The sequence below is a fragment of the Apaloderma vittatum genome, unplaced genomic scaffold (assembly GCF_000703405.1).
Source record: "Apaloderma vittatum isolate BGI_N311 unplaced genomic scaffold, ASM70340v1 scaffold35362, whole genome shotgun sequence".
Lineage (NCBI taxonomy): Eukaryota > Metazoa > Chordata > Aves > Trogoniformes > Trogonidae > Apaloderma > Apaloderma vittatum.
In genome coordinates, this window is record NW_009703747.1 from 1 (window position 1) to 14,908 (window position 14,908).

The 14,908-nt window shown below is 35.0% G+C and overlaps 1 protein-coding gene across 1 annotated transcript; it reads left to right on the forward strand.

The window, feature by feature from the left end:
- Positions 1–2,498: 2,498 nt before the first annotated feature.
- Positions 2,499–12,496, forward strand: LOC104270385 (cadherin-19-like; the record flags this gene model as incomplete). The annotated part of the gene is made up of 5 exons (XM_009864731.1): positions 2,499–2,793; positions 9,649–9,768; positions 10,371–10,535; positions 10,851–11,035; positions 12,243–12,496. Coding segments are annotated over 5 exons (1,019 nt in total), but the record flags the coding sequence as incomplete, so codon positions are not given.
- Between the last annotated feature and the right edge of the window lie 2,412 nt (positions 12,497–14,908).

A 14,908-nucleotide genomic window follows, 5' to 3' on the forward strand; every position in this document is an offset into this window, starting at 1 on the left:
TTATTACATATTAATTTTTGCATGCTAGAAGTAATTGTAATCTTGAGATCTAGTTTTCTTTTCTTTAAGGTACTTTCTAAATGAATGAATCAAAATAAGTTTAACTACTAATTAACTGGCACTAAAATTTAATTGGCCCCAAAGGGTGAAGTGCTCAAAATTCATTAATTACTTTTTCATAGTCCCTTCGAAGTAACTGCTATGGAAGTATGATGTCTCATTTCTGAAAGAACAAGTGCAGACATAATTCATTTTTATTTATTATTACTTTTCCCATATACAGAAAACAGTTTCCTGTAAAGAAACTTCATACAGCTTTAGAAAAAATTCATAATATTGTCTTTCTATTTCTCACAGGTAAACTGCAGGCAATGTTTACTGAATTTTATCGTTTATTGAATGTTGTGATTATTGCAGTCTAACCATTGTCTAATCAGGTATATTTGCTTGTGTCTTTCAATTGAATAAAATATGATGGCCTTCAGTAAGTGAAGAGATATTCTATGATAAATACATGAATTCTTAGTAAATAAGGCCCTGAAGGAAACTATATCAACAAAAATAGAAAGGTAGACACTCTCCGTTTTTAAGTCATTATTCCCTATCGGTATTTTGCAGTCAGTTTCAGAGCTCAATGTTCAAAGACTCGCATTCTTTTCCATTATTGTGTTTAAGAAAAAGAAATGTGTCCTTCAGCACTGCAATGGCAGATATATAAGGGCAAGTACATAAATTATCACTTCAGGTTCTCATTTACAATGGAAAGACTATTTATTCTTTTGTGTCCAGTTTAATAGAACAGATAAACTGAGAAGCTTCACTATGCTTTCTCAGCAAATGTCATCTGTAAGAGACCTCTCATTTGACATGGCTGAGGTCATGAAAATTTTTTTGGGATAAATGGTTCTAAGTGGTTCAACACACGTTGTGTCTAAACAGCCAGTCTGAGGAATGCTTCTAGTCAATTAGGGTTTGATACACCAGGTTAAAGTTCTAGATATTCATCACCTTTCCGATGTCCTGGGGTTCAAGACAAGGAAACCAAGATTTATGGATCAAAAAAGAAATTCAGATGGTGTTAAAATGAGTTTGACCAGATCAATCTTAAAGGGGAGAACCAGCCCATGTTTTCCACACAACTACTTATGTTGAAAACATTTGACTTTAAGTTGGTCATATATTAAATAGTTGTAAAGTCTCTAGCTTTGAAACTTCTGTATCTTGTACTGGCAAGGGCAATTAACTCCGTATAATGTAGGGCTTAAATACTGTGGCATAACTCAGAGTAGAAACTCCAAACTCTACTTCACCTGCCAGAGCATTGTCCCAGTCACATTCTGAATAAACTGTCCATTTGATACATTCAGACAATTATGCATTATGAAAATCTTCAAAATGTAATGGCATTGTTCAAAAAAAAAATTAGAAATGTATTTACAACTTCAGAAATCAATACAAATTATGTTGAGTAGATCCAACAGTGTAATGTGCCCTTTATATCTCACTCTGTGGCCTCACTCTGTGCACTGAGATACAGGGTCAATAAACATGAAACAAAAGAGTGAGATTATTGAAGTCAATAGGTAGATGTATCATTTGCATTTAAAAGCTGCTGATTTGTAGAAGCAGGTTGAATAAACCTTTTTTTTTTTTACACTATATTTTTCAATGATTATCTAGGCTCTTAGAAATTTTGACACCTTTTTTTTCTAAACACAGAAATAAATAAAGAAAAAATTAGAGAATTAATGATACAATAGAAATTGCTATTCCCATAAAATTCAACTGTGGATACTTGACATGTTAGGAAATTAAGTTACTGATATTTAAAAACTATTGTTGCATACTGTTAACATTAACAGAACTATTTTGCTGGCATGAGCAAATGCAGGTGGACCACAATGGTCTCTAAGGTTCAGCTTCATCAGAGAAATCATCATCATAAAGTTCACCTTAGCAAGACGCTAAAGGATGCAGATCATCCTGAGAGGAAATATAAATTTACTATCAATTTCTTTCAGAATAAATAATACAGACTTATATCATAGAATGACTTTTCGTCCCTTTAACATTTTGACAGAAATTGAATATCACTGCCTCTCAGATTTGGATTTAATACTGCTGACTACAAAAAAATATGTAAAACTTACAAAGTACATTTGTCATTCATAATAATAAAAAAAATCAGATAATGTTTAATGACCTTTGCATTGTTTTCAGCAGAAGTTTATGGGAGCTGATAGAGCAACGAACTAATATAGGTGCTTACATTTATTCCTTTCGCTTCAAAGTGGCTGAGTATCTTTTTTCTTTTTTTTTAAGTCAGGTTTAATATGTATTTATATATCTGTTATATCAATATTTTGCAACTGAGCCATGCCTAGCTGAAAATGTGACAGGACAAGGTTCACTGTAGAATGAAAGCAAAGACTAAAATGAATAATCCAAAACTTTAATCCTTCCAAAATGTGGCTTATTCTTCTGTTCTGTACTTGCAGCTGAAATCAGATTTAGACAAGCAGGATGGCAACCTAAAATACATTTTGACTGGGGAGGGAGCTGGAAGCATTTTTTTCATTAATGAAAGTACTGGCAAAATTTATGTGACACAAAAGCTGGATCGAGAAGAGAAGCCGTTCTACACTCTAAGAGCACAAGCAATTAACAAGAGCACTCAGCTTCCTGTTGAACCTGAATCAGAATTTATTATCAAGGTTCGAGATATCAATGACCATGAACCACAGTTCTTGAATGGACCTTATGTGGCCACTATTCCAGAGATGTCACCTGAAGGTATGACATGTCGTGAACCAAACTCTTCTTTTTCTGATTTTTTTTCTAGGTAGCTATGTCAATAAAAAATCTTAATAGTGTATTGTATAGGCTGCCTTTCAGTCAAAAGGAAATAAATCGTTCTACAAGCTCGAAAATTTGCAAAGATATATGCTTAAGCCGAAGGTTATCTATACCTCTACTTAACATCTTTGCCTTTAAATATTTAGGTATTTACATGTATCCAAGTCTTTTTATAGAATCTGGAGGAATGCTTGGATTGACTATAAAGAGTTGTCTTTCCCATCAGTGATTCAGCCTTGAAATTGATACTTGTTCATAAATATAACACTTGAAATAGGTAAAGTACCGTATGCACTTGACACTGCAGAGGAGATCTGGGGCTGACAGTTTTCACTACTTTTTCAATCAGTATAGCACCTTCCAAAAAATTGTTCAGTGCATGATCACTGTTACAACCTGTCAGGTTTCTGCCTGTCAGGCTTCTATCAATCTGAAAGAAAAGTTGCATGCATATAAACTTTAAAGTCCTCTGACCTCAGTTGACTCTTTTAAGTACCTAGATACAAGCTTACTGAACTGAAAAGTACTCAACGACATCCTCCAGTTTACTCTGATTCTGCTTAATTATTAAATAATACGTCTTTATTTTACCCTCTGTAGTATAAACCATATTGTACTTTAACTGGAAAAGAATTACATTCACATCACAGGCACTCACATTTCTCCCCTCCCCCCCTTTACCCCACTCCCTCCACCCCAAAGATAAGGATAGTTTTCTTCCTATATGTAATAGGTTCAGAATAGGAATGCTATGAAGCTGATGTGGGGCTGATGTGACGACCATCCTCACACCATGTATGATACCTACCTATTCATATTGTCAAGTCTCTTTCCTATCAGTCAGCCTCTCTACCTTTGGTTTGGTGGTATGCAGTGAAGGAGTGCCTTCCGATTTCCTAAGCACATTAATTATAATTTTCATGTCAAGAGGAACAACATAATGCCTGCACCTCTTCTTTCCCAGTTCCACAAGATTAAACAGACCTGTACTAGAATCTGTCATGTATTTGATAACGTAATACAACGAATACTAAGCAAAGTCAACAACTGACAAATATACATGTATATATACATATATGTGTACAAAAAACTTATGTATATATAATAGGTATAAACATACATTTAAACCCTTAAAAAAAATCAAAGTGTGAATATACCCAACATAAACAAGCACATTACAGATACTGCTATCTCCAAACATCTACCTTCAAAATCAAAGGAAAACAGAATTTTTAAATGTCATAGAACAAATTCTGGTAATCTTTTAAATGTATACACCTATCGCTTTTGGTTATTTCTACTGCAAGTAATATTGACAAGAAATTAAAATATCATGCTACTTAAATGTGTATGAATTAATGATTTGTTAACATAGTAGCATCAATGATCACAAAAAGTAACAAAATCTATGTTTTGTTCAGCATTATCCATTCAACATTTAGGGCAGTTACAGTGAATCTTTCACAGGGAGCTGTAAACTTAATCTTCTGCCAGCTCGAATATCAGTCGCAAGAAAAGGATATTCATGCCTGGGCTTTAATCAAAAGTGGGGTTAGTATACTAATTTCTTCCAGGAAGCAGTAGCTCACCATTACTACCAGCAAGAGATACAAAAGACATCCATGTAATCATTTTTTTCCTAGTCATCCTGCTTATAACATATTCTATCAGGGAAATAGTTTCAGCTGTATGGTTGTTTCTTCACTGTTACTTTTTCCTGTAGACTTTTCTCCATATTTCTGTGTCTAAGCACTTGATCCAATGCCTTTTTCTAGCATAATCAGCTGCTTGCTCAAAGAATACTTCTAGCCTTGAATCTTGCTCATTCACTCAAGTTTGAAGATGAGAAGGTGCCTAGTTAAGGACCCTTGCCCCTTTTTTTTTTTTTAAATGTTCTCACACTAATTATAGGCATAGTTTATCATCCAGAATTACACAGATTTAGGACTTCAACAATACCCTTTTTAATTTTTTTCTTTGGTAATGCATTTTTATGAATCACTTGGTCTCATATAAAAATGGTTTTAAGATAGCTGATAGTTTAGTATGGCTTGATTTATATTAGCACAGACTTGTAACCATCCACAGAAGTATATCAAGAATTCACTTACAGATTCTTTTTATTTTCTTTTTCTGTCTTAATGATGGCTATGTGAAAAAAATAAAAGAAGGTAGGGTAGTACTTATGGTCAATTGTAGTAATCTTTTCCCATATACCTGTTTCTAACCTAAAATCATCAACAAGCTGTTGAGATGAGAAGTTTCAATCAATATTGACTTGAATTGGCCATAAACTGATAGTCTAAAAAGGAAAATCTAAGCAGTCTTTATTCAATCTCTTATGTTTCCTAAAATATTCTCTCACTTCAATGTAAGAATAATTAAACTGCAAAACCATTAATTTATTTTGTGATATTCCTGTAGGATGATATAAAAAAGGATTCCAGTAAAATATAGAATACATAAAAAAAAAAAAATGGTAGAACTAACACCATCTCCCTTTTGTCAGAATGGGTGAAAATAAAACAAGATCCCCAGGTTTCCTCTCTCAGACACAGACTACCTGAAATAGGAAACTCTCAAATTTGCAATCATCCAGTATATGATATGTGAAACTAAGTCAGTCCTGTGGATATAGAAATATTTTCTACACTGTTTCTTCTAGATTTGACATCTCTACCACTGATACCATAGTTACTTCAGAGGACATTCTTTCACCTTCTTCTATCATGTAGACACTACTAGCACGCGAGCGTGTATGTTTGGCTTATAGAATGTGAGTGGTATATAATAGTATATAGCCTAACAGTGGTCAGCTGCCAGGAAACATGCAAGTCACACCATGAGGACTTGTCTGGGCTCATCCACCCTGCCTCTCAAAGGGTAGAGACTGCACTTCTGTGGTGAAATGTCTTTCAGCGTGCATCCTAAAGCATTAATCCTTACAAGGAAATTTCTAACCTCCCAGTAGATAGAAACAGTAACCAACTGTTAAAATTTGCAGCATTGATACTGTAGTAGTTCATTATATAAAATCATAGAATCATTTGGGTTGGAAAAGACTTTTAATTCAACCTTTAACCTAGCAAGGTCAGGTCCATCACTAAACTATGTCCCTAAGCACCACATCTTCACATCTTTTAAATACTTCCAAGGATGATGACTCAACCACTTCCCTGGGCAGCCTGTTCCAATGTTTAACAACCTTTTCAGTGAAAATTTTTTTCCTAATATAAAATCTAAACCTGAGGCCATTTCCTCTGTCCTATCTGCTACTTGGTAGAACGAGACTTTTGTCCCAGTGAAATAGGACATCCTCTTGCATACTAAGGATGGATAACAAAACTAGTTCAAATGATACTGTGCGACGGAGAGACTTTGCCTCTACTCTGCTTCAGAGCTCTGCAGCAGCAGTTCAGGTCTCTGATGTGAGACCTGCATCTCCTAGTAATTTCCTCACAGAAAACACACTCAGGAAGTCTGGTCAGTACTTGGGAAGGCAGTTCACTGTTAGTGAACTGCAAGGGGAGGGTAATTCACAGTTGGCCACTTGCCTCAGAGCACTACAGAAAAACCAGAAAACCAGAAAATTGTCACAGATCATTTTGCCTAAATTTAGGTGCAAATATCAATATATATAGACTAATGTGGCAACAAATTAGAATACATTTTGCTTCTTCTTTAGCTCTTTTTAGTCTTCAGTCATGAATTTTATTAAGATTTTATACACAAGTGTCAAGTAAATGGAAAGTGTGTCAGCAAATGGACTCTCTTCTGAGAACACAGGACCATGGTTTTCCCTCAGGCATTTTGCACAGTTTTACATTAAGTGTCTTCCATATAGCTGTTAAACTTGTACAAATGCAGTATATCTGATGCAATGGTGAAAAGCCAGATGCAATAATAGAACAATACTTAATGTTTTTATAGATTTCAAGCTCTAGTTAGAAAAATTAATAACTATTTGCCAAGGGAGGGCTCAGTAGTTTACATAATGGGCTGCAATATGTAAGTGGCACTACTATGTTTTGTCCAAGAGCGTAAAACCAAGGCTGCAGGAATACAAAGAAAAATCCATTATAGGAATCGGCAAAATGTAGTTTGCCTTAAATAAAGTTAAGAAAAATGTTTACGTACATGTTATTGTGTACATAAAACACATATTTTGGGCTAAAATCTATACCAATATCACACAGACGCACATATTCAAAAACGCCCATTTTTGAATGTGAAAGCCCACAGTAAATTTGCCTTTGCCGTGATATCCATTTTCACATAAATGCCATAAACTGTATCATGGCAGGATTGTCAGTTATGTCATGTGATGGGGGTGCGGGTTTTTCTTGTTTATTTTTCTGAAGGGTGGAGGTTATGTGCTAATTGATCATTTTAAAAGACACTATTCGTATCTGATCAACTCTCCTTCTCCCATCCATGGCTTTTTGAAGCTATTGAGTACATAATATTAACACTGTAATTTCTATCACTCAAATACAAATGTCTAGGTAAACAAGATTCCATTGAGCAAACGGCTTGCTTTGTTTGCTGCAGATTAAATGTATAAATAAATATATGGCAGTGAAAGGTTAAAAACTGAAAAAAGTGTTCTAAATCCAGGATATCATTTTTCTTCTGATGCTTATTACATAGTTTACATTTAACTCATATGTTCTTATATTGATCATGAAATCTTTGTCCTAAGTATATGAGAAACCATAGTACTCACATTACATGGTCTTCTGCCATCTCAGTTTAAAAATAGTCCTCCTCCTGGGAGTGCAGGAAATCTGCTATTTCTTCCTTCCAGGTCAGTTACTTCTTTATCAGATGCTGCTTGTCTGCTCACCTTTCCATTATATCCATCAGCTGCATCTTGTTGAGCCCACCTGAGCAAATTCCATACTTCTACTTTCTGCTACACTTTAGAAGAGCCATTAGGCAAATGGAAATGCAGATCTGGAATTAGAGAAGCAGCAAATGCTGGCTTAGATTCAACATTTCTTTCTAATGGTTAGAAACTATGTAGAAAATAAATCTATCTTTAAATGAGTGAGATACACAAAAGCTGAAATGATAACTTTGCAGTCCTAGATATGTTCGATTTTATTCCTAATTCATTAAATACAGTGCTGTAAACAAGTCCATTTCTAAATGTAGATGTGGGTACTTGGATTTATTTAGTAGAAAATGTCATTTATAACAGACTGTAGGTATTGGATTATGCATAGTTCTTGATCCCTTCCTAACTGGGACTCAATTTTCTATAAAAGCAACTGCATTCCAGTCATATTAGTCTTAGAGGATGAATTTCCTATAATAGTTACAATAGTTTCCGTAGACTGCAGCTGATATGAAGTTAATGGTTGTGTAGCTGAAGATTTCCTTTACGCTTCAGTTTTTTAAAAGAATACTGTTTTTTCTGAAGTGTATATGTGTTCTGATTAAATATTAATCTCTCATTTTATCTCCAATGCAGTATACATATATATAGAGATAGCAATATATATACATATATATAGAACATATGTGCATATAGCTATACACATCTAAATGTCAGAAGTTTGGTATTGTAGATATGTTTTGAAGGATGTGTAATTCCAAAAATTGGTGGCATTTAATAGCATTTTAGTGTACATCAACTCTGAAAGGAGGTAACATGCATTATGGAATCACTTGAAGTGTTGCTAAATAAATTGAGAGAAAATGTAAAACCTATTTTTAAAATAATCATAATGCGTCATTCAGCACATCCTTTTATGATAAAGTCTTCTTTTCTAATTAAAAACAAAACAGTTGAATGTCTAGAAATTTCAGAAATTAATATATTTTTCTTTTGGGGGACACGTATATACTTTAAATTTGTTGTGAAAAAGGCATTTCTGGTCTAACTCCTTGCACTCCATTTCTTCTTTTCTACTCCAGCAAAAATATAGAGCTCTATACGTAAGCAGGTGCGACCATGTGATCATATGGCAGAAAGTTTAGAAAGTAGCTTGATTTCCTGTTATTCCTCATGAGAAGTGGTATTTGTATTCTTATGCAGAACCTAGGTTAGGAAAAAAGACAGAAATTATTATTACCTTTACAAAATTATACTACTGTGAATATTTTCTTTTAAAGGACAATTATCACTTATGGTTCCATGGGTTTGCTGTCAGTCTTGTATCTAGGATGTAACCAGCTTCCAGCCAGAAATGAAATCAAGCTCTGCAGAATGATTCTGCTCTGATTTTGCACTGGGGATTTTGCCGTCCCTCTTGCAGTGGGACAGGCTCGTTAAAGACTCAAAGATAAAAGTGTTATCAGAGCCTTGTTATATTTCTTAGTTGCTTTGCTTGCTAACAATTAATTTCTTTATCATCTTGGGCCTGCTGGTGATAAAGTCACTGTGTTTTCTTATTCCTGTAGGAAACTTCCATAAATTACTTTGAAGAATATAAAATGGGAGGAGAAACAATTTCCTGTACTCGATTCACATATCAGAAATTAGGGAAAAAGGCATAAGATATGCAGAGCTTTAAGAAACATGAATAGAATACTGAAAAGTCATGTCCTATTTATTTTTATTTTAATTGAAATTTTGAATACAACAAGAATAGTTGCTGAGGAAATATTTTCCCTTTTTAATCATAAATTTCAGAAGGTGCCATTTGCTCCTGTAAATTTTCAGGACTGTTTGTTAATATAACTGGTATAACTGCTAAAAGGTTTTGGAAGAGTTTATGTGTTGTAATTACTATATAATTTGTACAAGAAGAAAATAAATATGATCCTTTGTATTTTTTCCTTGAGGTACTTCAGTTATACAGGTAACAGCTACAGATGGTGATGATCCTTCTCATGGGAATAGTGCCCGTCTGCTTTATAGTCTCATTCAGGGCCAGCCTTATTTCTCTGTGGAACCAAAGACAGGTACTACAAATGATCTTGTAACTTGGAAACATTCATAAACTAATATAAAATGGATGCAAGCAAAAATGTCTTTCTTCATTTCAACGCAAAGATCAACTGATCGCCTACATTCATACATCTTTTCATAGCTCTTGGTTTCAAAAAAACCCCCTTCAATTCTTTCTTTACTATAGGAAGCCGAAATTCTTTTCTCTCTAGAGAATTAACCAGTTTGAGTACTCCACCCAACAGACTGGGAATACTTATGGGTTAACTGCTCTATGAATCATTATGTGATATTCTCATTTCTATGTTGACACAACAGATAGTGACATCCCTCCAAAATTCTAGCTCCTGGACAAGATGACAATATATATGATAGTGGAGGTATATGGTGTATTCTGCTCCCCAAAATTCTAAGTGTGCAGAATGGATATGTCATACAGAGTAGACGTTCCTGTGAGTACTAATTTCTAGTGTTAGGACAGTTGTGCTGTGTGCAGTAAAGAATGTAAATTCGTCACTGTGTCAAATGATACATTTTTATACTCACATTATATGATCGGAAGTTGAGAGAAAAATGGGACTGTTACGTGTTATTATAGGACCCTTTTCATTTTTAGGGGTCATCAGAATGGCTTCCCAGATGGATAGAGAAACAAAAGATCAGTATTTGGTCATCATCCAAGCCAAAGATATGGTTGGGCAACCAGGGGCATTGTCAGCAACAGCCACTGTTACCATCAACCTCTCTGACATAAATGACAATCCACCTAAATTTCAACAGCGTGAGTATAGTCTACTTAAAATAGTTGAAATCTTGAGGCATTTTCTATTGAAATGCAGGTGGGAAGTGTCTCCCTCCACTGTTTTTTCACCCAGTTGGTTCTTCATCACTATTTATTGTTAAAGTGCGCCTGAGAGAGGAGGACTCACGAGTGGAGAAGTTGTCATCCCCTTCCTTCAAGATCTATCCATTGCTAGATTAGATCCATTACCCTAATAAAAGCTGGAGGCTTTCCCCAGCTTTCTGAGAGACTCAGGCCATCAGAAGCTATTAACCATGGCAGATCACTAAACTGTGCCAGAATTTGTTTCTTTAGGACTCTACTATATGAGTATCTCTGAAGAGGCTCCTGTGGGTGCTACTGTAGGCAAAGTCTTCGCAGAAGACAGTGACATAGGGGAGAATGCAGCCATGGATTATTTCATTGAAGGAGATAACTCAGATGTTTTTGACATCATTACGAACAATGAGACTCAAGAAGGAATTATCTTATTAAAAAAGGTGAGATCTCAGAAACCTTCTAAAAACTCTCTAAATATTGGAAACTACCTCCTCAAGAAAGGTGAATGTTTGAAAAAAGGCCCATTACTTTGGAGTCTATTTTTTTTTTCTTCAGGCTTTGTGATTTGATTGAGGTATTAGGGGGATGAAAAGAAAAATGCTTTTCTTTCTGTTTACCTCTTTTGACTCATTTCTATTACTGAAGAATACAATAGTGGCAGTCAAAGTATTTTAATGTTATTTCTGGCTGTGTAACAATGTATCCCATTGTGAGAAAATGTTCTATCTCTTTTGTGCATTATCTGTAAAATCTCCACAAATAAATTGTACACAGTATTTCGTCACATTCAATACCTCCTGCTAAACCTAACTGAAGCCAGAGTGTTTTAGGGTATTAGATAGCCAGTTGAGTTTTTGTTACAACATAGCTTTGAAAAGATGCTAAATACACTCACAAAGATACCAGATTAGGAATTAAGATAGTTAAGAGGTTTTGATACTGCGTGATTTATTTTGGAATCACATAGAAATTTTTCTGGGTCATCTGGATCATCATTTGAACTGATCATAGACTTTGATAGTCTAGTGAAATCTAGGACTCTGAAGAACTTAATGCTATAAATTTGGTGGTTTGTTGGTTGTTTTTGTTTGTTTGCTTTTCTATTTAAATTTATTACAGTTCAGGAAGGTAGTTATTTAGTATTTCTGTTTTTAATTACAGAAGACAATGACTATCTGTAATGGTAATGTACCTGTGTTCATTAAACTCTCATTGCCTTCTGGAGTTTATTTCCTTTACGACTAAATTATAACATACTCAGCTTAACATCTACAGATAAACTGATTTGTAATGTTTATCTAAGGGTAAAGAATAGTGTTCACTAAGGTTACACCTGTATTGGAAATACAAGTGCTAATAGAAGAAGTTATTTTTATTTAGGGCTGACATTCTATGGGAAGATTTCTTTCACAGTTTTTATTAATGGCAGTATTAATGTCAGCCTACAGGTGAAAGCAAACATTGACATAACACAGTTTAATTTGAAATTGTTTTTAACATTAAAAAAATTATTAAAAGTAACTTTTGAAATATTTAAAAAAAAAAAGGTAGTATTATTTTGTCTTTAATCCCATACGACTTATTGAACTGTCTTTAATTCAAATGTGAAGAAAGAAATATTCCACATCTCATTTTCTTTGTTGACAGAGAGTGGATTATGAGAACAAGAGGAGGTATAGTATTCAAGCAAAAGTTGTCAACAGGTACATTGATGACCGTTTTCTGCAAGAAGGACCGTTTGAAGACAAAACCATTGTCAAAATCAATGTGGAAGATGCTGATGAGCCTCCAGTTTTCACTTTGGAGAACTATGTGATGGAGATTGTTGAAGGGTCTATGAATGGCTCACTGGTGGGTGTTGTAACTGCTAGAGATCCAGACAGTGATCACAGCCCAGTCAGGTACCTAACTTAAAATATGAAGAGGCCTCAAATATAAATGTAGTTGGGATTTCCAATGACTATTTCTGTTCCTTACCTTGTCTCATGGTTACAGTAAATCGTGCTTTCACTGAGATAGCCGAGGTTATTCTAGGTGTTATGGTTTAATCTCATTGGGATGTGGGACAAAATCAGAAGAGTAAAAGTGAGAAAACTTGTGAGTTGAGATAAAATCAATTTCATAATAAAAGAAAGAAATAAAACAAAGGCAACAATAAAGGCAAAAAACAGAGAAAAATACCCACACACAACAAAACAACAAGAAAAACAAGTGATGCAAAAACATCCCCAAACAATTGCTCACTGCCGGCTGGTCCTTACTCAGCCAGTCTCTGAGCACTGACAGCCTCAGTTTTATAGCTGAGCAATACATCATATGATATAGCACAACTCATTTGTCAGCTGGGGTCAGCTGTCCTGGCTGTGTCCCCTATGAACATCTTGTGCGCTCCCAGCCTACTCATTGGTAAGATGAGGAGCAGGAAAGGCCTCAGCAATACAAAAACATCCCTGTGTTAACAAGGCTTTTTTCAGCACAAATCCGAAACATAGCTCCATGCAAGCTACTATAAAGGAAATGACCTCTATCTCAGCCAAAACTGGTACACTAGGTCAAAATCTAAATAAATTAGCTTTGTGCACGTTTATAATCACTTTTGTGCAGAGTAATATTTTAATAGTGGCGTGGAAGAAGCCATGCATAGCAGCAGAGCTAAGATAGCATAGCCAAATATGTAAGTACCTGGAGTTGTTCCAGTCTGTTTCCAATATCTTCTGGAGATATGTAGAGATGGATTCATTGCTAGGAGGGAGACACAGAACAGCTCCACTGGCATCTGCTAAGCACAGCATGACTAAAATATACCAGTTCCCTACATCTACCACAATTGCCCCACAGAGATGTTATATATATAGTCCACTAGGCTTTTAATTTTGCAAAATAATTTTTCTGTTTCTAAAGAGAGAAGACAGTCAATTTATCTTAACATGGGGTTTATAATTAATATAGCTTCTTGAGTTACTTGACATCACTGTGTACTGTGCAATTGAGACAAGCTAGAATACAGAGACAAATGAGACAGAAAATAATTTCTGATGTCTAGGTTCCTAACAGCAGAAATAAATATATATATAAAAATACGTATATATTGTTACTTATAGTTATGGCTTCAGAGGTTTAGCGAATACAAGACCATAGAATTTTATATTCATTTACTGGTATTTAGTAAGTTAGTCATAGGTTAAATTAGATAAGAATAAATAAAAATATACATGTGCTTATTCATCCACCCAAAAAGAGCTTGTTTTGTGTTTTTTTTAGATGACTGCAACATATCCTGAAAAACATTTAAACATAATGCATATCTATAACTTTTTAGTTTGAAATCTTTTTGATGGAACATGCTACAAATTGAACGTTTATATAGTCGCAAAGAAGCGGCGCATATATTGCATCACTGAGTTTCTTTAAAACAGAGTATGTCACTTCTAATCTAACGATGTGTTCATTGTCCTAAGTGTCATGCATATGAATCTAATTTTGAAACCGTTGATATCATAAATTACAGCAGTTGCTTATAATATATAAAACCATCTGTGTTGCCTTGTGGACCTTAGTTTTCAAACAAAGTAAAAAAAGACATGCAAAAACTACAGAATCGTAGAATGCTAAGGGTTGGAAAGGGCCTCGAAAAATCATTTAGTTCAACGCCCCTGCCAGAGAAGGATCATCTACAGTAGATTGCACAGGAATGTGTCCAGACGGGTTTTGAGTGTCTCCAGAGAAGGAGACTCCACAACCTCCCCGGGCAGCCTGTGCCAGTGCTCTGCCACCCTCACAGTGAAAAAATTTTTCCTCATGTTTTTGTGGAACCTCCTATGCTCCAGCTTGAACCCATTGCCCCCTGTCCTGTCATTGAACATCACTGAGAAGAGCCTGGCTCCATCCTCCTGACACTCCACTTTGACATATTTCTAAACACTAATAAGGTCACCCCTCAGTCTCCTCTTCTCCAAGCTAAAGAGACCCAGCTCCTTCAGCCTTTCCTCATAAGGGAGATGTTCCACTCCCTTCATCATCTTTGTGGCTCTGCGCTGGACTCTCTCAAGCAGTTCCCCGTCCTTCTTGAACTGAGGGGCCCAGAACTGGACACAATATTCCAGATGTGTCCTCACTATGTTAATATTAAAAAAAAAACCCAAAACAAACTAAAAATACTCTCATCAATAATAAATGACTAATAATACTCAACTTTTTTTTTTTTCTGAAAATCATATATCCAGAATTAGAATGTCAAAAAAACGCCAAAAAAGTTATGTCAGAAAATCCTAAACAAATTTTGATGCAGGGAATAAGGAATACTCATATATATA